Source organism: Plectropomus leopardus, chromosome 18, assembly GCF_026936395.1.
Source record: "Plectropomus leopardus strain MGB_pleo_1.0 chromosome 18, ASM2693639v1, whole genome shotgun sequence".
Lineage (NCBI taxonomy): Eukaryota > Metazoa > Chordata > Actinopteri > Perciformes > Serranidae > Plectropomus > Plectropomus leopardus.
In genome coordinates this window covers 5,957,613-5,984,846 of record NC_142193.1, presented here as the reverse complement: position 1 = coordinate 5,984,846, position 27,234 = coordinate 5,957,613, and the positions used below count along the sequence as shown (strand labels likewise).

The 27,234-nt window shown below is 38.8% G+C and overlaps 1 protein-coding gene across 1 annotated transcript; it reads left to right on the top strand.

Moving 5' to 3' along the window:
- Positions 1–1,057: 1,057 nt before the first annotated feature.
- Positions 1,058–21,638, top strand: fus (FUS RNA binding protein). The gene is made up of 15 exons (XM_042505530.2): positions 1,058–1,218; positions 2,551–2,575; positions 3,000–3,169; positions 3,270–3,447; positions 3,777–3,997; positions 5,404–5,596; positions 10,354–10,388; positions 15,449–15,484; positions 16,394–16,503; positions 17,095–17,224; positions 17,518–17,616; positions 18,201–18,333; positions 18,540–18,637; positions 19,264–19,396; positions 20,650–21,638. Exons 1-15 carry the CDS (start codon positions 1,206–1,208, stop codon positions 20,687–20,689), a joined length of 1,614 nt encoding a protein of 537 aa, XP_042361464.1. The 5' UTR covers positions 1,058–1,205; the 3' UTR covers positions 20,690–21,638.
- The last annotated feature ends 5,596 nt before the right edge of the window (positions 21,639–27,234 follow it).

The window sequence follows — 27,234 nt, the reverse complement described above, 5'->3', positions numbered from 1 at the left end:
CCTGAGAAAAGTCGAGCTGCTTTTGTGGAAACTTTGCTGCCATGGTGACGAGAAAACACGACTGCTGCAGAATGAATTTACACCGTTCAAACACTAACATTAGAAATTGGTCCAAGTTTACCATCAAAGTGTTTGTTAATTTGTCATACCCTCTATAAAAAACATTGTCAAATGAACAAATTTCTGTCTTTTTACTCCACTTTATTTACCAGGTAGAGATACTTCAGATTAAGATTTAACATAAAAATCATATGATCAGATTGTAGAATGGGGTGCATTGTCATAGCTTAAAGTATTCAATGGTATATTGTAGCCTATAAAGCATTTAAAATGAGCTCCAAAACAAACAGGTACAAGATGAAAGCACAGTTTACATGTTAATAAATCAATGATCCAATAATATTATTCTGTAACACTGACCTTGGTGATTCTGCATAAAGAGTAATTTTATTTAAGAAACTTCAAGCAAGCTACTATTCCTATACCCTTGTACTTAAAGTGAAATGTATTTTGTCGACCGTTGCTCACAATATTGCACTTTGCCAAGACACTGCTGGCCACATTTATTTTACTGTTTTTTATTTTCATAAGTATTGCCTCCCTTCTATCCCTTTACAATGTAAATAAATCTGTTTTATTATTATTATTATTATTATTATTATTATTATTATTATCATCATACTATTTTTTTAAAGCCCCACACTCTTTCAGGCCTAAAAACACACTTAAATTTTCCTCTGAAAAGGCAAACGTTGTTAATAAGGCTTTCTTAAAACCATTTTTTCTGTAACCATTTACAACTGTATATATATCACTTTTATTTGTATTATTATTATTATTATTTAATCAACTGCTTCTGATTTTATTTGCTTTTTCTTCAATCTATCCCTTCAAAAGCACCTTGCAACTGATTCGTGTCTGAACTGTGCCATATTAGTACTGTCTTTGCCTTGTTATTATTATTCATACCATAAATGTTCAATAATATAATCTATTATTTACGTGATGATGAGAATACATAGGCTGCTGTGCGCCGCCCTGCGGCCGCAGGAGGAACTGCGGGGCTGGACTGTTTATATTGGTATAGGGGCTCGTGCATCCATCTTCATCTCAATCACGCTCCTCCTCCTCCTCTTCGGTTCAGTCCACATCACACCGTGTGGTTGGCTTTACCAGAGGTTAACTGCTGTTCCCCGCACTTCGATATGGCATCTAACGGTAAGAAAAATGCGCTGTTTCAAGAAGCTCGTTAGCTAATATGTGTTGACCTGCTAGTGATAGACGCGGGTCAGTGGTAAACGCTGAGGTCGACTTATGTTACCAATAAAACAACCACCTTTAGTTGCCAATTAAATCTGTTTAAATGAATTTTACTGCATTGAGGTTATTTTCAGGTTAACGCTACTCGGTTAGAATACAAAAGGACCGCACAGCAGAGCAGCAGAGCTTGTCTGGTCGGAGGGGAGCCTGCCGGCTAGCTATCGCTGTGCTGTCAAAGCTAACCACAGCTAACTGAGCTACCGGTGTATCCAGTTAGCATTTACGGCTACTTTGCTGTCAGCTAGCTATGTCGCCTGTGCCGTTGACCCACTTTCAGACAGCGGACCCGCCTTTCAGAGCACAAACTGCGGGTTGTGATTTGGAAGATGAAAATGATGGGATGGAATGATGTATGATGTTTGCAGCGTTTATTTATATAAAAGTACTTAAACCACACTGGAAAATACTCCACTACAAGTAAAATGCCTGCATAGGCTACATCTTAATGTAATAATTACCTAAGTACGTAACCGTAAGCATTATCATCAGCAAAATGTGCTTTAAAAAGTACTCATTGTGCAGTAAATTGTCACTGTTCCATTATATTATATTCATATAATATTAATAATATTGCAATAATATTAGTGCAGCATTAATGTGTATGTTGCATTTTATCGCATGTATCTCTAAAAAGTCACTTTACATGGTGTCAGAGAAAAACAGCTCTGCAAAAGATGTCATGATTACAGAACAGTAACGAGTGTAAAGCTGCATTAAATGGAAATACTCAAGTATAAGTACTTTAAATGTACTTATTTTAATTCCAACACTGGTGAGATATTACTTTACACTTTGTAAATGTTTTTTTTTTTTAATTATTGAATGAATGTAACAAAACAGAATGTTTTAAATTATTAAAAGCCACTTCTGTAGAAAAAAAACAAAACAAAAAACAAACAAAAAAACACATATTATAAAAGCTTCAGCTGTAACTTTACACTGCTGGTTTATCATCGCATCATCGTATTAAAAGATGACGGTGTAATTTTAGAAATAACATACAATAAAACTTGTCTTATATCTGATGGGTTAGATTGCAGCCCATGTTGGACAACATAAACCAGCATCCCACTGATTCTCTTTTTTTAAAACCATCATTAAAATATAATTATATTTTGAGGGTGATTGTAATGTGAATAAAGCTTTGTGGGATTTGGATCAGTCCCAATTGATTGATATTGTTTAAAATCTTTATTGTGATATTAAAACTCCATTTTGTTTCTTTCATAGATTATTCCCAAACTTCAGGCCAGGGGTAAGTAATTCCTCAATCATAAATTACAGTATCTCAGCCTTGGTGTCAGGGCTCTACTTGGGGTCACTGGATTTGCATATTGGGTGGCAGGGGATTTCTAATACTTGTATGTTTTGTATAAATACTATCTACACAATGCTTAACAAAAAGCTCCCGTGATTTTCATATAAACACCGAGGATAGATACATATATCAGTGGCAAATTCTTATTAGAAATCGTCAGTTCCTTTTTGTGGACATGAAATCCAGGTCCTAAATTTGTGTAATGTGGAGAAAAGTATGTGAAACTATGGAATGAACATTGAATATGTATTGATCAGATTGTGATATTCCTGTAAAGTTATACAAAAATGCGTACTCTCAGTGCTTAAGTGGTGTATTTGTGTTTGGTATTTGAGAAAAAATATGGTTTAACCTGTTGCAGCTATGGGTCCTATGGTGGAGGTGGGAGTGGTGGTGCTAACCAGGGCTATGGTCAGTCTTCTGGCCAGAGCTACAGCCAGCAGGGCTACGGAGGCTACAACCAGGGCTCTGACAGTAGCCCTGGCTCCTACAGCCAAGGAGGATATGGCAGCTATGGTCAATCCCAGTCAGGTAGAGAAAGACTCATTAACTGTCCAGTACTACACAGTTTTTCAGTCACACTTTGTGGTTTAGTTAACTCCATGTCCTGTCTCCTGTCTTCTCCATGTAGGATATGGATCTCCACCGTCTAATCAGGGTGGTGGTGGTGGTGGTGGTGGTGGTTATAATCAATCCTATAGCTCTGGAGGCTATAACAACAGCAACCAACCCTCCAACATGAGCTACAACCCTCAGTCTTCCTTCTCTGGGTACAGCCAGCAGCAGCCTCCGCCTTCATCCTCTGCAGGGTGAGACGCCTGCTTCTCTACTTTTTACACCGACTTTTGCACCATCTTGGCAGGAGTAGAGATTACTGGAGGGTGAAATATGAGCAATGCTACTTTGTAACCAACCTCTTCATTCTGGGTTAAGTTATAAACACAAGAAAAGCCTTTTAAAATATGCAGTTATGCTGCAGTTGTGACTGATCACAAGAGCCCATAGTCTCACGATAAGCTGTCTTGGAAACTACTGGTTTAGGTTTCTCTTCCAACAAGCTTTAGTGCTACAGTTGTGTGGCCTTGATGGAGGTGTTTTACCAGTTTTTTAATGCATCTCCTTTCCCAAACTTCACCAGCTATGAAGGTAACTCACAATCTTCTGGCTACAACCAGCCACCCAGTGGTGGACAGAGTGGAGGTTACGGTGGAAGTGGAGGTCAGACTGGTGGCTATGGGGGCAGTGCGAGCCACCAACAACCATCCCAACACGGAGGAGGTCATTACAATCAGCCGCCAAGCTACAACTCGCCCCCTCCACAGAGCTACAGCCAGCAGAGCCAGTATGGTCAAGGTGGAGGTAAGGAATCAGAATACATCAACTTTTTACGTTGACGTTTTATTTTTTTATTTTTTTCAAATGAAATGAAGTTTACATGAATCCAACAGGGGACAAAATTTAAATGACGTACTGATGAAAATTTGACAGCTTCCTGGGTAACAATTGTCTCAAGGAGACTGCCTGTCCCCTTGCTTACTTTATAGTTTACTGGCAATAAGTTTATGTCCGTAATACAATATCCCCTCATAAAATTACAACTTTAATCTCGTAATTCAGAATTTTTTCTTGTAAAATTACAACTTTATTCGCGAAACATTACAAATTTAAAAAAATCATCCTCAACGTGGCCCTAAAACTCGTCGCAGAGCACAGTGTACCATAGCCACACAGTTTTAGAGTGACTTGGATATAAATAAATCAAGCAGACTGTGCAATTACACAGTTTTTATTTTTATAATTCAGTTTTGGCTTCTGCAGCCGAGGATCGGACCGCCAAGGTCCCGGCCTTCGGCAGCCGCCCAACTCACATCGCACCCTACCCCTCTGGCCCCTCCTATGGGTGGTGAGCTCACAGGAAGGAGGTCCCACGTTGCCTCTTCAGGCTGTGCCCGGCCAGGCCCCATGGGTAAAGGCCCGGCCACCAGGCGCTCGCCACAGAGCCCCACCCCCAGGCCTGGCACTGGGGTGGGCCTCGGTGACCCGCGTCCGGGCAAGGAAAACTTTGAACCATTTACGTGTTTCATCAAAAGGGGTGTAGTGCCCCAAGTAGAAGAGTTTAAGTACCTCGGGGTCTTGTTCACGAGTGAGGCAAGGATGGAGCGGGAGATCGACAGGCGGATCGGTGCAGTGTCTGCAGTAATGTGGACTCTGCACCAATCTGTCGAGGTGAAGAGGGAGCTGAGCTGAAAGGCAAAGCTCTCGATTTACTGGTCGATCTTCGTTCCTACCCTCACCTATGGTCACGAGCTTTTGGTAGTGACCGAAAGAACAAGATCGCGGGTACAAGCAGCCGAAATGAGCTTCCTCCGAAGGGTGGCTGGGCTCTCCCTTAGAGATAGGGTGAGAAGCTCGGTCATCCGGGAGGAGCTCGAGCTAGAAGAGGTGGCCCGAACGCCTCCCTGGTGAGGTGTTCAGGGCACATAACACCTGTAGGAGACCCTGGAGAAGACCCAGGACACGCTGGAGAGACTATGTCTCTCAGCTGGCCTGGGAATGCCTCGGGATCCCCTGGGAAGAGCTGGACGAAGTGACCAGGGAGAGGAAAGTCTGGGCTTCCCTGCTTAGGCTGCTGCCCCCGCAACTCGACCCCGGATAATCGGTAGAAAATGGATGGATGGAATAATTCAGTTTTGGCATTTAGAGTGTGTGAATCCCTCTCAAACAGGTACATCTGTTGAGGTCTGATTGTTGTAACTCTCTTTCAGGATTTGGAGATGAAAGCCCCCCGATGAGTGGAGGAGGTGGAGGATATGGTGGTCCTGATGGAGGTTATGGAGGTCAAGATGGCCGTGGTGGCCGGGGCCGTGGGGGTGGATTTGGAGGCCGTGGTGGTGGCGGATATGATCGTGGTTTTGACCGAGGTGGCCGAGGTGGACCAAGAGGACGAGGAGGCATGGGGTGAGTGTTTTTGTCTATTTTGTCAGTCCTGTGTTAGTAGGTCTCTTGGACTAATGAAAATGCACTAAATCTGAGTGCAGTGATGTATGTAAGTGTTTCCTCGCCTTTGGTTAAATGTGGAACTGTGAAGAGAAAAATAACACAGGAGAGAGTGTACTGTTCCACATTTGTAGCTATATGCTGAAGCAGATGAGAGGTGCATGACACCGTGTCCCCTCATACTTGCTTTCAAAGAAAATCATTAAATTTTCAGTCTGAAGACTGCGCAAATCTTGGGCTGTTTTTGGAGCTATAAGCCACACATGAAGTCTTTTAGGTGAACACATACATGTTAAAAGTTAATCCCTGTGTCGTAGCAACTCCCTGAGTTAAACTGCCAAAAGAGTCAATCTCAGTTTTGTTCTGCATCTCTAGGTTTTGTGCCTGCTAGAGGTGTGCAATAACATAAAATCATTTTTGGTCTATTACCAAATAAACCAGGGCAAGAATCACAAATATCAATCCAAATACTTTTTATAATGAATTCTGCTTCTGTACTATGACAAAGGGAACCATTGGGCATTAATTTGTTTTGTGAAAGCATCATCAGTAGGCAGATTAGGTAACACCTGGTGTTCCTTTTTACGTAATTACTTTAAGACATAGATGCTGAAACACAACAACATTTTTAATGAGATATTAGTTAATTGTGTGAATTCTCTGAACTAATGCGGGGATCGCTGCACGCATGCAAATGCAGAGTGCATGCACTAAGAAAAATGTTCGTGTTCGTAAATCAATCAAAAACAAAACATGACTTGGCATTTTGGTGGTATGGTGTCAATCCATCCATCCAACACAAACCCATCATTGCCGGCATCCTGTTGCTGGGAGATATGGTATAAATCGATATAATAATATTAATACGAATATTTTCCCAATATTAAGTATAATGCAGTAAAATGAAAAAAAGGGAATTGATGTTCATGCAATGAACTGTGCTCCACTGTTATGCATTTCATCAAGAAAAACTCTTTATGTGTGCGCTGTAGAAACATCGGAAACTAATTTTAGGATTATATGAATGATTGTTTTCTTGGAATTATTCATTTAAACCACAGAATTTTGTCAAACGACAACACAGTATGATCATATCATCATGATATGAAGGTACCGGTGATAAACTTACACCACTGAAGGTGTATGTCTCAGATGTGTTAGATCAAAAAACATAAATCCCAAGTGCTTACCAAAGGAAATTGTACATGTTCAAAACACGGTTACCAACATAACGGTTGTGATGCAAATGATGAGTTGAGCTTGCAAACTGGGTATAATTCATATCACCTCATATCATATAGGGGTTTGGATTTAAGGTCCTTGTGGCTGATGGCCGGTCAAAGACTGAATGTGCAAAGTCTACGTAACCAAAAGCATGAAAGCACTTGTGTGAGGTTGCAGTGAATGCTGCTGTCTTGTTTGAAACGTTAATAACTGATCCTTGGATGAAAGTACTACAGTATGAACCAGGTTAAATCTCTGTGTTTGCTTGCTAACAGATAACAAACAGGCCAACCATGGCTAACAGATTTTGCCTCTATCTCTGTTTCTGTTCAAAATCTTACAAATGACAGTTTTTTTGTCAAAAGCATTCCTCACTATCAATCATTTCAGGAAAGGCCATTGGCTTAATGGTTCTTCACATACAACTGAAACAGAAAAATGTGAAAAGGAACGAGCCAAAATTTAACTGATTTACCACACGTGCCTGTAAGCTACATTTCTGATTGTCAACAGCACAAATATAAAGCTTTTTGTAGCAAACATTTGGGCCTCCAGATCAGGGTGTCATTGTTAAAGTTCAACTAAAAGAGATCTCAACAGCTACTAACACCCTCTTTAAACTGGAATGCATATAACCATGGGCTGTTGGGTTTTTATGCTGATTTGGCTGTGTATGGTGCATGGTGGTGATGCTGTAGTCACTTCTACAGCTGTAAAATCTTCTTTTTAGTTGTGTTGTTGCCGTCTTTTACATCACTACAAAAACTAAAAACCATGTGTACAGCAGACTCTATGCAGACTCCACTGCCGCTGTCATGAGTTAAAAAAAATGTGCCAGGTTCTCTCTTGTACTTCACCAAACAAATTTCTGGTCCAAAACTTTCATTCCATCATCACTATAGCAATGATGGTATGATGACATTTAATCTCAGCATTACATTAAGACAGGTAAAAAAACAACAAATCAAAGTGATTTTTAAAATCTTATTTTTTCTGTTAAGAAGTTCGGTTAAACACAAAAATTCTAAAACTAAACGTTGCATTAAACACAGGTTGAGAATGAATCTTTTGTGAAAGGAAGGTGTAAATGTTATTAAAAAAATATGGGTTGGGCAAAAACTGTACAAACCCATTAAAGAACAGAGACAAATCAGAGAACAAATATTTTCCAACAATAGTGAAGCTGTGAAGCAGAAACTGATATGGTAAGTTGATGTTTTTGTTGTAGGGGTTGCATAATATTTCATGTTCTTCTTGTGACATTATGTTGGTGATGAACTGCCAGATAAATCAGTTTGCCATTTCATTGTATGTTCTCTCACCCATCATAGACTGTATTTGAATTGCCTTCCCCAACATTACGATATTTACAACTCAGTCCCCAATGCGTCATAACAGTTTCCTTTAAGTAGGCAGATGGCACTGAGAGCGGATCAGCTGATAACCTCCTAACAAAAGCATCGTTAAAAGGCAACTTTGTTGTAATTCAACCTGAACCCTATTTTCCTGTTTTTGTGTCTAAGTGACTAATGGGAAGCGAAAGGGCTGTAGCCATGAAACAGCCTGCAATGTAACCATTCCATCAATTGTGTTTAAATGTCATGGAAAGTATACCTATTGAGAAAGGCCTTTTTGTTAAAAAGTTAGATCTTTGTTGCTTAACCAGGAACAGCCTTCACTTAAATTAACAGTGATTTTGTCATTGTGAAACACACTTTGATTACAGTACACAGAAACAAAAAAAACCCCTCTTAGTTTGTCTTTCCACTGTTGCAATAATCATCAACTCGCTTTGGTTAATCTGTTTTGGTTTCACCCAGTTAGAAGTGAACATATGCTGGCTCTATGCACACTAAAGTTACTGTCTGTCTAAATGGAATCTGGCTTTGGCAATGGCAATTTTGACACTGTTTCTGGGTGAACAAAAATTATCTTGCTCTTCCAAAAATGACTATCTCTGCAAGATCACTGTCAGACACTAAAAATAACATCTGACTAACTGCATGTTGTGCATAACTTACACCCCTAGAGGTCAGTCTCTGCTGGTGGGCCAGGTAGCTGGTAGTAGTAGTGTCACACACTAACACTTATACAGTATACCCCTGTGAAATTCCAGGAACGTATGAAAGGTATGAAAAAGTAGATACCACCCAAGTCTACTCTGAGTCTGTGAGTGGCCAAAATAAGCACTTTTAGTGGAAGTAAATTACCCGAAGAGGTTACATTGCAACCTTTTTCCCCACTGCTGGCTGCAGCCCTCCCAGTCAACACTGTAACAATTTCAAACATTGCTGTTCCAAATAGTCACTTTAACACAAAAACATCAGAATATAAGGTCCAGGTTGAAAAATATTGAAGTTACCCTTGAAATGATAATATATTATTATATTTACATATAGCCAAGTTAAAATGGTTTTTGGGTGATAGTGGTTTAAGATTTGAGAAAATGGAAAATGAGGATGTGAGTTAAAAAAAAGCGATTGGTGCTTGTTTCCCACCACACCTCTTTTATTCACACTAGATTTGATATCTTGGTATAATGAAGTGTTTCTACTGTTTGAAAAAGGCACAGACTAAAAAAATGTTTCAGTGTAAACAAAAGACAGAGGTATAACTCTGAAAGACACTGTGAAAGACACATTTTCCCAAAACAACTAATTAATTCATATTTTTGATTTTAACCTGACGCATTGAAAGTTGCCTTCACAATCTGTAAAGTCCAAGGCCAACATGTTGTTTCTCACTCCTCACAAGTGTATTTTTTGTCACCAATAACTTGCAAAAATGGCAGCTAAAATGTGGCCCTCACTAACACACCACAAAACATTACCATCACCTGCTTTTCCACCTGTTACCTCCACCTTCCCAACCAGCCCCCCACTGTGTCATACTCTGCTTTAATCAATCTTTGAATCTTCTCCTAGGCTTTTACCTTCTCTCCAGGCTGGCTTTCTGCTCTTAAGCCATCATTTGGGAAATTGTCATAAAGGGGAAGTCTACAGAAAGTTAATAGTAGTCTTTTTAGTTTGAGGAAGAAAAGACTGAAAATACCAATCGTTTGGGAGATCATAAGAGACATATGTTTTAGGATTTGCTCCAAGAGTAAAGGTTGTCTGAGACCTACAAAATACCCAACACCCATCCAAGGATCAACGGTGTTAATGTTTGGGTTGATAAATTGACACAAAACCAAGTTATATGATGAAATAAAATGGGTGCATTTAAGTCAGACTTGATAGAACTTCAGAATATAAATGGCAATTTTCAATTGCTTGTGAACATGTATTGACAAGGTCTTTAAACTGGCCTCTTGTCCTCGAGGTACATTCAAGAGACTCAAGATTAAGCAGGGGTTCAGTAGGACAAGTGCCAACAGAAGAGGGGTGGGTTTAAGTGAGAGACTGTGAGAGTGAAGGTTACCCACAACCCATTGAGAGAAATCGCTGTCAGCACCAGCCTTCAATGCGTGTCGTTTCTCTCTTCCTCCTCATCAGAATGGGCGATCGTGGAGGATTCAATAAGTTTGGTGGTAAGTGACAAAAAAAACAAAAAGACAAAACACTTGGGCAAAAAGGTTTGTTGAGTTTGAGGAATCAAAGCTAAAAAGCGGGGAGAGAAAATATACTTAAAGCATGAAGTGGGTGTGTGGTTTTTGAAGTAATATATTTAAGTAAGTAATAGTAATCTACTTGGAAAATGAAAATTCAAACAACTGCACTGATTATTGCAAAGTAGTGTATACTAGGGCTGCAACTAACAATTTTTTTTTTTATTGTTGATTAATCTGTTGGTAATTTTCTTGATTAATTCATAAATTGTTTGGTCAATAAAATGTCAGATAATGGCAAAAAAAAAATAAATGTCCAACAAGCCTAAGATGCCATCCTCAAAAGTCTTTCTTTTTTTCCATAAACCAAAGATATTCAGTTTACTGTCACAGAGGAGTAAAGTAATCAGGGAATGTTCAGATTTAAGAAGCTGGAATCAAAGAATTTTTACATTTTTTTTTTTATTACTCCAATGAAGTTATCAGTTAACAAATAACAGGCAATTAATTCAAAAGTTGACAACTAATCCATTATTTGTTGCAGCTCTAGTGTCAACAGATAAAAGCATTATGTGTAGTATATTGAGGCTTATATGTGATGGAAAAACAAATATGTCGGGGGGAGGTCAAACTTTTTCTATAGACTTAAATGTCATTGCAACTCAATATGCTATGCAAGGTAGAGTCTGATGCATAATGTTTTCAATAAAACAGCCTCACAGGTAAGAACCCTCAGTGTGCTTTGGTGTGGGTGTCAATCTACAGTACTGAAAGTGTACTCACACACAGTGGTTGAGAGTGTCCAGCAGAGAGAGTTAAATGGTACATTTTGGCTTCCCATGTAGTTTCGCAAGGCTGTGTTGCTGTCGCTGGAATATTGAAGGTGTTAAAATCTGATGGTTGAGTGTTCAGAGCTTTGTCAGGTCTTATCTGAGTCAGAAAACCTGCCGTGCTTGATGGGGTAGATTGTCAAATACCACAAAAGAAACTTTGCTCCATACCAGAATGACGGAAGTTTTCAGTTTTACTTGAGGGTTAAATGGGAAAAAAAAAATGGTTTCATTGTACAACTGAGGAATCTTGTGAAGCACTGGGAACTTGATACGTTACATGTTGGGCTGTGATTGGAAGGAAAGTTTCTCAGTAATATAGGTAATCCATGTGGAACTATTGACCAGGTGATATTGCAGCGTGATCACATGATTCCCTCTATTGTTTTGGTAAACCGCATCGAAAAGTTGTTAATCTCACATTTGGTTTAATTAGTAGGCTTGTATGTCACAGGTGTACTGTAGGAAAGTTTAATTGTGACTGAAGGCTTACTTTTAGGTCTGTGGGAGGACAGCGTGATACTCAGCATTTACATTTAGATTTTAGTTTCTTTAACCATCAAAATCACAACTTTTGCCAAAAGCAGTGTGTTATGTATGGGTTGCTTACAGTATGTAAGTAATACACTTAAGTAATTTTGTGAAAATAAATAATTATGCAGCTGAAGTGCAGCATGTTGAGTGTTGGAGATAAAAAAAAATCTCTGCAGTTGCAGATCTAAACTGCAACAGCAATACGGATTCAAGGGTTTTATTTGTTACATACACAGAAATAAGTTTAGTGAATAACAATCTCAGTAGAATTTTTTTTTAAAAAAAGAAAGAAATATAAACAACAAAATTTAAACTATGAAAAACTTAATGTATTTTAAGTAAAAAAGTGTATCTATTAGCCCATTGTATAGATGGGGCGCACATTTTTTTCCATGTATAAAAATCTAAACTACACAGTATGTCACAGTTGTAAAGCAAAATATAACATAAAAGAACACACTCGTGCAAATATAAATTGTCTAATGATTCACAGAGGAAACTGTGTAAAACAATGCGGGGGATATTGAGAGGTCAGAATTCACTGTCCTGGTGCGCTGAGCAACATGTCTCTCTGTTGGACTTCTGGCTACAGTTAACGCTTTGTTTCCACATAGCTCTGTGCACGCATGTGAGTCAACCAGAAGTCCATTCATTCCTATGAGAAATCTGTGATCTACAATGTGTTTGCACAACCTCTGTTTTGTTTTTTGTTTTTTTCAGTCTGGAATTTGCCTCAAGTACATTAAAAAAATAGAACTTTTGTGGCAGATTTTTGATGGACCGTAACTGACTGAGGAGCTAGCTAATATTCGTATCATGCCAGCTGTGGAACATATAGAGAACACGCATAGGGAATCATACATCTGTCTTCACACCTTGGAGGCCAACCTCTCCACCTACTTGTGACCATGATTTATTGGTCCTGCTTTTGTCTCTGTACTGCTCCGTGCACATATTTCACAAGACTAGTGGATGAAAAATGCTCAAAATTCACTTTTCTGCCATTTCTGCAGTGGCGTTTTTATCCATCCACAAAGAGATGCATTTCCTTGTGTCGTACACGGGGCATTCTCCATAAACTGTGTGGAAATACGGACACAAAACAAACTGTGTGGAAACAAGCCATGAGGCCTTTGCAGACCAAATCTGTGTCTGTTATTATGTGCTTTTTAATCCATCATTGATAAAAATCGCTCGAGTCCGATGCGTTTTATCATGCTCCGGCAAGCTGTTGCTGAATGCATTACATTTTAGGGTGGACTGTCCGTCTTTTCATATGTGCACTCTGTGCGGCCCATTTCCGTGCATGCAGTATCTCAACGATGCCTTGAGGGAAATATTTCAAATTCACTTGAACTCAGCAATGAGCTGATTAGGTTTTGGTTCTCAAAGGTCATTTGTCAGTTAAGTGGTCAATTCTAGTTGGTGAACCTGTAAAAATTTGCAGTAAAAAGCAAGACTCCTTTGCCTCTCTCCCTGGCTGTCATGTGCAAAGGCCTCAAGAGTGTAAAAGTTGGTATGTTCTGTTGCTGGGGTGTTGTGGTTCTGCTCTCACTGATGTAGATCTGTGGGTCCACCACTCTGAAGGGCTCTACGGGCAGAGCAGTTCTCAGACTAGTTGGTGCTGCTTCGTTTTTCAAGGGCACCACAGTCAACAACCTTTTGGACCCCCAGAGAGACTCTAGCTTCAATATTTACATGAATCTCATTAAACATCAATTCTAAAAAGCTGCAACAGAACAAAAAAATGAAGACATTTTGCTTGTAAGAATTATAACGTTTTACATTAACAGCTCTAGTCAAATCAGTTTTATTTATAAAGCCCATTAGGACAAATCACAGTTTGCCTCAGAGGGCTTTACAGCATACGACATCCCTCTGTCCTTGTCCCTGTAACCGCTGGGGATGGTAGAAACCTCAGGATGAGCGACTGAGGAGGGATCCCTCTTCCAGGACGGACAGACGTGCAGCAGATGTCCTAAATAACAATTAAGTTACAGTATTGACATAAAGGAAAGAGAAAGAGAGAGGGGAGAGATGCACAGCAATAATGGTAACAATAACATATCATAGAACAATAGTGATAGACATAGTTCGGTGTAAAATATTTGTTAAAATCCTGGGAGGAAGGTGCTGTTGTAAGGACAATTCTGCACATAGATTGTTGATTTGAAAAAATATTTGTCTTTTACAATCAAGGCCACACAAATGAGAAAGCATCTCATCAGTTTCTGTACCTCTGAGTAGTCACACTGTACCTCATTTACGGCTCTTGCGCACAAAATTATTCCACTTGTCGGTCACAGGTGAAATTAAGACTTGACATCTGAGGACATTCAAGTAGGTTTAAAATTTAGAGTTTTACTTTTGATACCGTACACATTAGTCACAGTGACATGGCATTATTGTGGAAAAGGTGTGTCACTTTTGAGAACAAGGATGAGTCATCTCCGTGTGCAGAGATAAGTGCAGCCTAATCAGGTAACTAAGTGATTTTTTTTTGAGGTAAGGGATGAATCATCAGTCTTGAGTTTTATAATCTATGTGTTGGTATGAAAAATGGGTTAGCCTGGTTTAACAGTCACTGCTTGCCAGATCTGAAGTCATTCAGATGTTGTGTTGATGAAAGGGGGTTTGGCTCTGGCTTCTTATTGCAATGCAAAGTTTGTTTTAAAGCAGGAACCATTTAGCTCCCTGAACCTGGTGAAACTTGGTAAATCAATCTGGTAAATGAAGCTGCTCATGATGCGGACTGCAGTCCATCTTCCAAAAGATCACAGGACTTAAAACTTCAACATTGGAATTTGGGTTTATGAATGGGTGAAGTGTTTGTAACCGTGGTCACAAATAACAAAAGGTATTGGAATCTGTCCCAGAATGACAAACATGGCTACTTTCAACAAGTATGGTGGGTCATTTCAAAGAAACCTTTGTTAGGATGTGTGAAAACACAAGTTGACAAAGAATGGAATGAGTAAATGACATGGTTCACTGTGTCAGGGGAAGGTGTATGTTCTCAACAAAAAAGGAATTGTGTTGCAACGTGGTGGCGTTGGTTTCCAAGAGTAATGCTTGTGTTAAAGGAAATGATCTATAGAGCATCAAGAAATGCATCAACACAAATGCACCGACTTGTGGACTGTTTTAAAACACCAAATCCAAGAGCCTGACCTGTTTGGCGCTTCATGAAGTGTCAGAAAATTAATTACACATGGCTGTGTTCACTTGTTGGATCAACAAACAACCAAACCAGTGAAATGGTACTCTGTGAGAGGTGTGCTGTTTTTTTGCGATGCACAAAAAGTCAGTATCTCAATAATTTGAGCAATCTTGTTTCACTCGCGTGTTTGTTGGACATCAAGATATCATCAGCAGCTTATTGTCCTCTGCGCACAAGTGCTGTGTGGAAATCCTGAAAGATGGTATGAAATGATGACACAGTTGAAAGACAGGATGGCTATATGCACATTTTGTTTGTGACAAATATGCAGGCTCTCATGGTAAACTCTTAGATTATATCTCAACTCATAAGGAAACTAGAAGCTTAATACTGGGACTGTTTTGGTGTGAACAAAAAGAGAATATAAAATAAAGAACTGGCATTATTTATGAGGTGTTTATGTGTTGTTTATTGTTTATTATTTTCCACAATTAAATACTGTTTTTTGCCCTCTCAAGGACCAAGGGACCCGGGACATGGGGGACCCGGCTTCAGTAAGTGTTGCATTGTTTTGTTTTTGCTCTCGGTCTATGCTCGACATTTTACAGCCATTTATGCGACTTTAACTAGTGCAGATGTCAACACTGGTCAGGCAAGTTCTTGACAACCACTTACCACATTTTTGTAAAATTTGCCATGGATTTTACTTTTCCAAAAGAAATGGTTCTTTCAACCCCCCTTCTATGTATAGTAATCATCCACAAGAGGTGTTTGTTTGAACGTCTTCAGTTCTCTTGACCCATAGTAATTGTCAGAAAGCAATGTCTTCTTAACCCTCTTTTCATGAATAATGATTGTCCAAAAAAAAGTTTTTCCTTGTCCACCTCCCATGGACAATAATTGACCAAAAGTGATAGGTTTTCTTGAACGCATCCTTTACATATTGACATTACACATTCCAAACTCTGATGAGCTATTTTGGTGAGACAGTTATTCATGAACATTCATTGATCTTTCCTTTAGCAATTAGTCAGAAAGGAGCTGGTGAAAACAGTGAAACATTCAGCAGTGACAGAGAAATGTTCTCAGGAGTTAGTGGAAACCAAACCAGGACAAAAGAACAAATATTTGACTAACATGTATCATATGAATACAAACACCTTGCCAATGAGACAATAGAGTTTCTCTGGTGTCTGCTGAATCTGAAAACAGATTGTTTGCATTATATTTTCTTCAAGGTGATGACATATGTTGTTTTCAACTTGTTACCTTTGCTCTAATTAGCCAAGAAAAATCTGCAGATGCTGTATTAATACTAAGTGATTGCCATTAGCCAGAATCAGTTTGCATTTCTTTTGATTTGGTCCCCATCAGGCCATATAGGTTGGAAATAGAGTGATCTGTTCATTGTCCTGTAAGCCTTGAGTTGCTTTTTAACATCTCCTCCCGTTATCCTTCAACAGTGCAGGACCAGGATAACTCTGATAATAACACCATCTTCGTACAAGGCCTGGGAGACGACTACACTGTTGAGTCAGTGGCAGACTTTTTTAAGCAGATCGGCATCATCAAGGTAACTGTCCAGTGCTGTGTGTGTGTGTGTGTGTGTGTGTGTGTGCGCGTGTGTGTGTCAAGTTATTGTCTGTATTTTAAGTAATTTGTGACTGTATAAAGTTATGTATTGAATTTATAGTAACAGACTGCAGAATGGGCTATGGTGGCCCTTCTCTGGCTAACTGATGAAGGAGCTTTGGTCCTGGGATTTTCATTTCAAAATCAACTTTTTTTTAAAAATCATTTGATGTTGATTTTGGACAATTTGACAAGTGGAATTAAAACAAGCAGAGGAACTTCATAAAATAACAGCACAAATTATATTAGTTATTACCTCATTCATGTCTTCAAATCCAGATAAACTGTGAGGAAAATATACATCTAGAAAAGTGTTGTGTCTCAAAAAACTTTGATCAAATTCAACTCCAAAACTTGATTTAAAGTGCAAATTCGCATATTTTTTACAACCATATCAGCAACTGTTCCTCCTGACATTGATATTTTAACCTCTTTGCAAGTGGATAATTTATTTTTGTCTCTCTATTAAGGCTATTGTTTGACCTAATTCAATCACTGCATTGCTCCTGTCTCCTGCCGTCCATTATATTAGGTCAACAAGAAGACAGGCCTACCTATGATCAACCTGTACACAGACAGAGAGACTGGGAAGCTGAAGGGAGAGGCCACAGTGTCCTTTGATGACCCCCCCTCAGCTAAGGCTGCCATCGACTGGTTTGATGGTAAGTTGGTTTTCGTCATCGTGGCTCAATCATAATTCTGAGTTTGAGCTTTCTCGAAAGGCAAACAAGACAACATTATATTTTCAGAAACATTACAGTTGAAGAATTGAATGGAGGAATTGTGTTTAACAGGACTTTGGTTGACATATGAGAGTGTGGGACATATTAAGAAAAGGGAACAGCAGAGAAGTGGAGAGTTTGAAAAAGTTTATTTTAGGGTCTTTTGATCCTAAAAGAAAAGCACTTTTTTTCTCAGCTCCTTATGTTTTTTGATGTCTGTCTTTCCTCCACAGGCAAGGACTTCAATGGAAATCCTATCAAGGTGTCATTTGCCACCCGTAGAGCTGACTTCGGAGGCCGAGGTGGCATGAGGGGAGGCCGAGGACGAGGAGGTGAGTCTGTCTTATAAACTTAAAGTTAGTTTTTGAAGGTTGGCATTCTGTTATTTTAGTATGAGATATGTTTTTATTAGACGTCCTGTCTCATTTAAGACAAAATGAGATTAAGAAAATCATTCCTGAGTTTGTAAAACCATCTCAGTGCAAGGTCCATTTTGTAGCCATTCAGTATCTCTTACACTATAAAGTTTCCCACAGTTGTAGATGTTTACATTTCCATTTTCTAAGCACTTTCAGGGCGTCTTGTTCGTGTTATGTTAACACTTAAGATTAGAAGTTCATTCTTAACTTCAGACTCAGCAAATGACAAAACAGTCTCACCAGAAGGTCCATGTTGTAGCTGAATTTTTATGTCTCGTTCTTTGATAAAATGTTTCTCTTATCGCTGTTTCTACATCTGCAGTACCATCCTGTTTGTAGTCTCTCATATAATCACATGTGAAGGATATTTCATAGCTGATAGTATGAAGAATAAAGAAGCTTATTAAACATAAACACTGATGTTAAACCATCAAAAACCAGTCACGCGTGTTGTGCTGACAGAAGATCTCACTGGTTTGGTTCTTTGCTCCGCGTAGGGCCGATGGGTCGTGGTGGATTTGGAGGTGGTCGAGGTGGAGGTTTCCCAGGAGGCAATGGAGGCAATGGGGGCAGTGGAGGAGGAGGAGGTGGAGGACAGCAGAGAGCTGGAGACTGGAAGTGTTCGAACCCGTGAGTCAGGATTTTTTTAAAAAAATTTGGTAGAATATATACTGTATAAACTTGAATCTCAACAAAATGATCATTTTAAGATAATTCTGTAGATTAATGTGCTAAAACTCTAAAGAATGCGCATGACAAAGGTATGATAATAATTGCTGTTTTGTGCTAATTAAAAAAATAAAAAAATTCTGTCCTTTCTGCACATTTCTCTCCAGCAACTGCGGCAACCTGAACTTCTCGTGGCGTAACGAGTGTAATCAGTGCAAGGCCCCAAAACCTGAGGACGCTGGTGGGATGTCCCCAATGGAAAGAGGTTAGACCTGTGCAGTCTGTGTGTTGTTACCCGTCATTGGATATAGCTTTTGGTTTTATTTTTATTCACCCAAGTTAGATAAAATCATATTTTCATACTTCTGACATTGTCTAGTCATGCAGATACTTCTGTTTTCATATGTCCGGGTTTTGAGAGTTTTATTGGAAGGCATTTCTATCGAGACACAGTCCAGACAATCAAAGAGTATTTAATTACACTTTTCCATTGTTGCATTTATAGCTTTGTCATGAATCACTGCACTAATTTCTACTGTACCCAGTTGAAGGGAAATGTATAATTACTGTGAGACGTTAATAAGCACCGTGCTTTTGAACATGGCAGCAATTAAAGCAGTATCTAATCTGTTGATGCAGTAGAAATACTTGTGCTACATGATCAGAGATATCGGAGAAAAAACTACCAGAATGCATTGCCCCACACCGGACCAATAAACACTCCCAGTGGTGGGTGACAAAATGTTCCACAGAAAACTATATGGCAGCTGGTACAGTCTGTAGTTCAAGCTAACCTTGAGCCAGCAAAAATCTGCTGGATGATGCGAAAAGCGTCACCTGGTGACACTTTCTGTCTGCAAATTGTCACCAAGTAGTTTATTTTGGTTACAGGAGGTTACGGAGGTGAGCGCAGAGGGGGATTTGATCGAGGTGGCTTCAGGGGCCGAGGTGGTGACCGTGGGGGCTTCAGAGGGGGCCGAGGAGGCGATCGGGGAGGATACGGCCCAGGGAAGATGGACGCAAGGTCAGACACACTCAAACAAACAGCTGTCTTTCAAGTAGAGTGTCTTTTAAGTGACTCAATATCAAAGGTCAGTAACAGAGCTTCCCACACATTTCTATGCTTGGGATGCACATCCAAGTTACTTTGTCTTTACAACACTCATGTTCATTTGTAGAATGAAACCATTTTTGGTTAGTGTTATTCCTCACAGTGAAAATATGTTCCAATGTCATCTGAAAGTACACAAATATGAGGCCTGAGCTGTCTGAATTAGACAAAAAAAGAGGAAATCTTTAATTGATAGGACAGCACAAAAGGTGAGAGGGACAGGGGAGGACATGCAGCAAAGGGCCGAGGCCAGAATCAAACCTGCGGCCGCTGTGGCGAGGACACAGCCTCTATACATGGAGCGCCCGCTCTATCCACTGAGCCACCAGGCGCCGCCCCAAGTTCTTTTTGTTACCAAATTACCAGTCACAAATTATGTACCAGCTACTGTTCACAAGCAGGAGGTTTAAAGTACCACGTTACGTATTAAAAAGATTTAAGACTTTAGATTTAAAAACTCTTATTATCCCTATTTCAATAACAATTTGAAATGAAGGAATAAAATAAGGAAGGAACCCAAATGGAAATCAGCTGAGCTTTACTTTTACTTATTTACTGATGATTGTTTTCCAGTTGCAACACCCTTTGTAGGTCTTTATTTAGCATCAGTGTATGTATGTCATTAAGCTCTCACATATGAAAGCTGTTGTAGGTCATTAGCTGTGAGTCATCATCCAGTTTTATTTAAGGTCCTCTGTCAGAGATAAGCTGGTTTACACAGTTAGGAGACAGGAGGACATCATACTAGCAGAGTTTTTAAATAAACTGTGGACACTTATTGTCCCCTAAATGACTGAGCTGACAAGCTGTCAGTTAGAAAGCTCTTCAGTTTCTCTTTATTTAATTATATGAACAATCCTAAAAACAAAGTGTTAGAGAGAAGTAAACAGAGAAAAAAAAGAACGAAACTCAGTGAGCTATTGGGATTAGCACTAGTCATCACATTTCTGAAGGTCTGAATACTATTTCCATCACTGTGAGGTCACTGTTCAAACACACACACACACACACACACACACACACACACACACACACACACACACACACACACACACACACACACACACACACACACACACACACACACACACACACACCTGTCAGCGCTGTAGCTGGGGCTCATTTGTTGGCTGCTGATGATATAATCAGTGTGTTTTTACTTCCAGGGCTGACCACAGACAGGATCGACGGGGCCGTCCCTACTAAATCTTCCATCAATCAAACTCTCAGAAGCAACCCCCCCCCACACCTCATGATCAGTGTTGAGTATGTAGAAAACTGTGACTGTCCCTGTTTTTTGTGTTTGCTCTTGTTCATGTGACTCTTCAATCAATGCTCCCTTCTTCTGCTCAGTGAGGCCTCGTTTAGAAAATCTTTTTTATATATATACATATATGAAAGAGTGATTCACGGCAAATGTGTCCTATTTTTAATTTCTCTTGAACTGCTGTACTCGCATGAATAAATCTAATCAGGCACTTTTATCTAATAAGTGAGAATATTTGTGAATTTTAGCATTTAGAAAATTTATCATTAAAATAAATCCAGAGGATCAAAGCAGTTTTTCTAGTTTTAAAGTAAAGACAAAGTTGAATATGCTGTTAACATCAGAGCTACTGCTGTACTCTGACCTGTTGTGAACATAACTTTACAGTGTATTGTGCAGTTATAACTGACACTTTAAATGCCCTTGTGTTGGGCTTTACTTTAATGTTTAGCAGCCTGGGAGTTTAAAAAGCTGTCAGACGGCTCATGTTGTAATCATGTAGCTTCCACTGTTGCCGAGTGCTCAGATGTCAACGATTGGCGGGCGGCGTAAAAACCAGTCTCTCCTGCAGTTATACACTGTAAAGAAAGCAAAACCAGAAACTCATTTTTGCTTTTTACTGTCAGCTACTGACACAAATTGAGCTCCTGTCACATTCACTGCATGAATGATTTTATTTGAGATGCTAACATCCAACTCAAATGTTTTATTACTGTTCACTCTCTGGTTCTAAAAGCAGTAAAATTTGTAAACGAGGCCTCATGTCTCTGCAGATTTATTCTAGATGTTTTGTTCAGACAGAACTCTCACTAGTGTATTTATTATTTATGAGCCGTTTTTGTATTGTGCATGTGCTGGTTTTCAAATGAAAGTGTTGATAAAACCAAACTATGCACCTGTGGTTCTTGATAACTTTGGCTTGTTTATGTTTTGTGCAGCTTTTGAACATTCACAGACAGTTTCTGGTGGAGCTCAGGTGACAGAACCTGCAGACGCGGTTCAAAAGGAAGCGATGCAGTTACAAACAGTTATGAAGAGCTTGACTGTGATTACTTCGTTGTTTCAGCTGTCTTTCAAACTGACGAGCCTTTAAATCCCAATGCTTCAGGTAGTTGTCTGTTAAGCTCATGGTAAATCTGAAAGGTGTTTCCTCTGAAACTGTAATCAGTCAATTTAAATCCTCATAATTCTCAGAAATGTTGAAGATCTTGATTCTTTTAAAGGTTAGACATTTAATCAGCAGCTTTAAGAATGATTTTCTTTACAGAACAACTTCCTTCTTGTAAGCATTGGGCCCTGGGGTAATAACCTTTGGATAAACTTGTTTATTTGACTGCCACTCCTGTTTGAAACTTGGCGCACTGTTAGAGATGACCGATGAGACTGATTTTAATTCTACCAAATCTTAGTGTCCTGACTTTTTCTCAGACAGCATGTAGATTTTATTAACCTTATCAACGAGGTCATTAGGTGTGACTTTGGTCAGCTAAACGAGTGAGTCCAGCTGTTGTCCTGAGGACAAACGTGTCCAAAATCTACTTTAGTCAAGGGGTCAAATTTATTATGTGTTGAATTTTGGCACAAAAATTAAGTCATCTACAGTTTACCAAAAGTCTTCAAAGTGCACATTATAGATTTTTAGTTTTTGACTGAATAAGTGCCAGCAATTTTTATTTATGTGCACTTAGGAAAAGGGTTTTCTTTTCTATTTCAGTAAATGTCATACAGCTGGTTCACAAATACACCTGCACTAAACAGCAATTAACATTACCAAGTGTGACATACTTCGCAGCCATTTTTGGGTTTGTCCTGTTGTGTTCAATTACTTTAAAGTAATACATGAAATATAAAAGCATCTGACAGCACCTCTGGTCTTCTGTTTCATTACGAAAATATTAAAAAATAACAACCTTACGTGAACTGGAAATCTGCCTTTGGCATTCTGACAACACGGTGTAAAATTTTTATTATTAAAAATTATGATAATAATAAATTATGAGTTCAGATAAATGCGAAACCATGCTACAAAAATTAGGAATATTTCATTTAAAAGTACTGACTGAAAAGCACACATTTATTGTCATAGGCTTTTATAAAAGAGTTATGGCTAAATTATAACTTACTTCATCCTGATTGTGATGGATGGAAATTACTTTTTTTTTTTTTCAGTCACTACATGTTGACTCTGCACCCTGTCAGTCTTCACTATACCTATCAGAGGAGGGGAGGTGTAGCCTAACTTGGTTAATCTGCCCAAATGCTGCTATTTTTTAAATTTCATTTTTACCATCCCAGTCTCATAAAAAGAACATGCAGGTGCTCGACGTATTGACTGTGATGAAGCTGCAGCAGCTGCAGACACAGGAACACGAACATTGGGGAAGCAAACAAACTCCAAGCTGCACAGAATTTGCATATTGCATGTTTGTGTGTCCATGACTCCAGGACACACTGATCACTGAGCCACCACATCACAATGAACAATGAAGTGCTTCACCTAAAAAGCCAGTCTGACAGCGGTCCATTGGCTACTGGATGGAACGGGGCCTCAGGTTCACTTAATATTAATATTGCACATCATTGTGTTTCACTGATGTTCTCACATCGAGGCAGTGGTGGATCTTCCTGTAGGCGACATAGGCGTCTGCCTATTTTCTTTCTTTCTTTTCTTTTCTTTTTTAAATTAAAACATTTAACACAAGAAAACAATGATCCAAAGATCTGATGCTAATAAAAGTAAGCCCATAAGTTATTGGGATAACATTTTACTGTTTTTAACCCCTTGTTCTCGAAATTCCTGTTAAAATATCGGCCTCTCATTGTCAGTGTGGTGACAGCACAGGGTTACATGTCACATGTCCGTAGTTTTTTAGCTGTCCACCACTTTGGTAAACACTCAAATATCTCACCAACTCTTGGGTGTATTGTGATTTTTTTATACACATTTATGTTCCCCAGAGGATGAATTGTTGTGTCTTTGTTAATGCTCTGACTTTTCCTCCAGCGCCACCAGAAAGTTCAAATGTCTGCTTTTACATGCACACATGCACGGCCTTAAATAACCCGTGAGGTGCAGCACCTCTAAACAAACCGCTCGGCTCTTTACTCTCTCTGTTTATCAGATTCATTCAAATCATTTCTCATTAATCGTCTCACAAGTTTATCCGGCTCGGTCATTTACCAGCACTGTGTGGAGTCTGCCAAAATGATTCTGCACTTCTGCATTCCTGAACATAAACCTTCTTCGTTGAGCTCAACATGTCCGAATGTTTGCAGTCTCTAACTGGCAGATCCAGTTTGCCCTCGCAACACATCATGTGCTTTCCTGGAAAAAACACATTGTTGACAAAAAATGCTCCCTCTAAAAAGTCCCCTTAACCATCACGTTAAACATGCTTCCAAAAATAACTCAGCTATACTGAGTGTTCCTCTGACGTCCCTTTTAAAGGCTAAATCTATACGTCTATCTTAGTTTGATTGATAAATAGATATATAAATAGAGAGATAGATCTCTACAAAGTGACATACCATTTGGTTTTTGAAGTCATTCGACATCATTTGTGCAATGGGAATCACCTGTGTACTATCATTGGGTCTCAGTTGTTTGCATTATAAATATACCCGTACTGTATTTGGGAGCTTTTGGTGAGTCTGTAAACAATGACGGCAAAGGAACAGTCCATGTTGGTGCTTCCCAACCTTTTTTTCAGCCGTTAGATGTACACAAGCAAAACCTAAATCACCTTTCTTACACAGATGTTTTAGTGCGTCATAGGAGGAAAAACACAGGGGTAATAAATAACATTAATAATTCTTAAGACTTAATTCCACTGAGTTTCCCAGTAAGGAACTCCAGAGAGCCAGCACACTTCGTACCGGGACGTCCCCTAAGTGGAATGCAGCCATCATTAATGTCACTAAATACACCTGTCCTTTTCCTGCTATGCAAAGTAAAAACCTAAGTTAAATTTTCAGTTTTCTCCACTTCATTGCTTTTAGCTTTATATTCTAAGGTTTTCTTCATTTTTTTTGTATTTCAAGTTTTGTTTTTTTTTACATTACGTCATTACTTTTAAGCTTTGTTTTTAAAGTTGTTGTTTTTTTTTACATTACTTAATTACCTTTAGCTTTATATTTCAGTTGTTTCTTTTAGATGCTTTTATCTATGCATTTTAAGAATTTATCTGTTATGTAAAGCTTTGGTTATTCAAAGGTTTTCCCCATTACTTCATTACTTTTAGCTTTGTATTGCAAGGTTTTTTTTTTACATTACTTTTAGCTCTGCATTTAAGGTTTTCTTCATTTTAGTCTTGTATTTTAAGTTTCAAGTGTTTAATGGCCTTTACCTTTTTACAGTCCGTGTCCTGATTCTTTTGGACTTTTGGGAAGACTGGACTAAGAGTTTAAGTCATTGAAGTTGCCTTCTTTGGTTAGGCTGTCTTTGTTTTCACTTGGGTGGCTCTTTTATTGAGGACGATTGTGTATTCTTGGTTTTTTGGTTTCAGTTTGTGGCGTTCTTCCTCTCCTGTGTTCCTGTGCTGCCTCGTTTACCATCTACACAGCTGTCCTGCATCAGCCTGGTTACTCCTTCCTGCCCCTCACTTTCTCCCAGCCAGTCAGCTCCCCGCCTGTTCTTTGTGGTGATACACTAATTGAAGGATTTGAGCATTTCTTCCACCACTGCAAAGAGACAGCAGGGGGGTATTCCAGAAAGCAGGTTATGTGAAAGTATGTTAACCCTGAGATGAGGGAAACTCTGTGTTATCTTTTCCAGAAAGAAAGTTAAGTCAAACTCTGAGTCAGTCACCATGGTAACTGACTCTGTGAACATAACCTGCTCGCTGGCAGGTTTTCTGTAAGAAACACAGGGTTTCTACCTGTCTCCTCACACCTGAAACAAGCTGTCAGACACAAATTGTCCGTAGTTTTGCAATCTGATAGATATCGAGGCAGTATTATGCAGTGCCTTATGTCAGGAGAGGATTTTCCAGACTTCGATTGGATGTGCTCCCATTCCCAGAGGAATATTTGTTATAATGGCACAGTTTTTCATTACACTCAGTCATTCATCTTAATAACATTCTCCGGCCGCACATATCCAATCTCACACACCGCCTTTCTGTTGGCTGAGTAAAACTCAAATGTTTTTTTTAAAATTAGTATTTTATTGAATTTTCATATACACAACACCAATGTTTTAGTCTACAAATCAATTACCCCAGTATGTATGAATAAATTAAAATTAAAATAAAAAAATAAAATATAAACTTAATTCATTAAAAACAATAAATAAAACAAACCTCCAATTATAAATTAAATTTAAAAGGCATCCAACAGGCTAACATACCAACATGAAACAAAATAAATAAATAAAATCAATAATCAAATATCAGTTAAATAAATAAAAGTACTATCCCCACATATGCACCACAATCTAATACACAGTCATCATAGTAATTCTCAGTCCCACGAAGGAAGTTAATATTGTGTTCATGGTGTGTGCTTCATATCAATATCTAATATTAATTTACTCAGCAGGATATTAGGTGAGAGGACATTTATGTGTTAAAACAGCATTCTGTTGGAGGTTTAAATGACTACATGTTGAAATAGCGACTGAATGAACATTTACTTTTACTTATTAAAACCAAAGTGAGGTCGGTCTACAATCATGGCTGAGTGAAATATGTCTGACCTTTCTGAATGATGGTTTTATATTTCATATTAAATTGACGTCATCGTGTAGTAAATCATTTATGCAGCTGTTTGTTTTTATCAGTAAAATCTCATCAAACTTTAGTTTCCTCACCAGAAAAACACGCCTCACTTTTGAAGTGACGTTATCTGTGGCATCTGGTCTTAGTTTTGTTGACAATTTTTACCGGTTCCTCCTGTTCCCAAACAGTCACTAACTGATGAAACTTACAATGGCAAGGGTTTGTTTGTTTTTTTTCTCTGGAAGTCTGGTGCAGTTTGACCACGTGATTTCTTTAGCAGTCGGCAGGTCTGTTGTTTGACACACCTCAGTGTCTCTGTCCAGCTATCAGTGGATGAAGGTCAAAGGTGAACCAATCTACCTCCAGGGACAGATCTGTGTGTCTTTCCCTCATGGTGAACCAAGAAATAAGAGCTGGTTCTGAATATAAAACCTCTTTTTTCTTCCTCTTTTTTTCTTAGATTTGAGCATTTCCTTGTCGAGTTTGACTTTATATTTTTGTGTGTCTCTCAAGTCATCACTGTTGAAAATATCAGCCTGTTTTCTTGTTTACAAAACCTTGAAACTTGATCTCAGAAATTTTCAAAAATGTTAATGAGCACAGCAAACAAAGCATGAAATAGTTTATTAAGAAAAGTAGTTTGGAAACAGTTAGTGTGGTTTGATCTGATTTTAATTTACATCTCTGGCAACGTTATCAACAGCTGTCATGAGATTTTTTTTTTTTTTGGTCATAATTTTTAATTTGGGAGTGACGGCAGGTTTCGA

What these genes read in the sequence shown, in the direction of transcription:
- fus (XM_042505530.2), top strand. An exon ending in TCCCAAACTTCAGGCCAGGG is followed by an intron (nt 2,576 to 2,999) that starts GTAAGTAATTCC and finishes AACCTGTTGCAG; the next exon opens with CTATGGGTCCTATGGTGGAG. An exon ending in CCAGGGAAGATGGACGCAAG is followed by an intron (nt 19,397 to 20,649) that starts GTCAGACACACT and finishes TTTTACTTCCAG; the next exon opens with GGCTGACCACAGACAGGATC.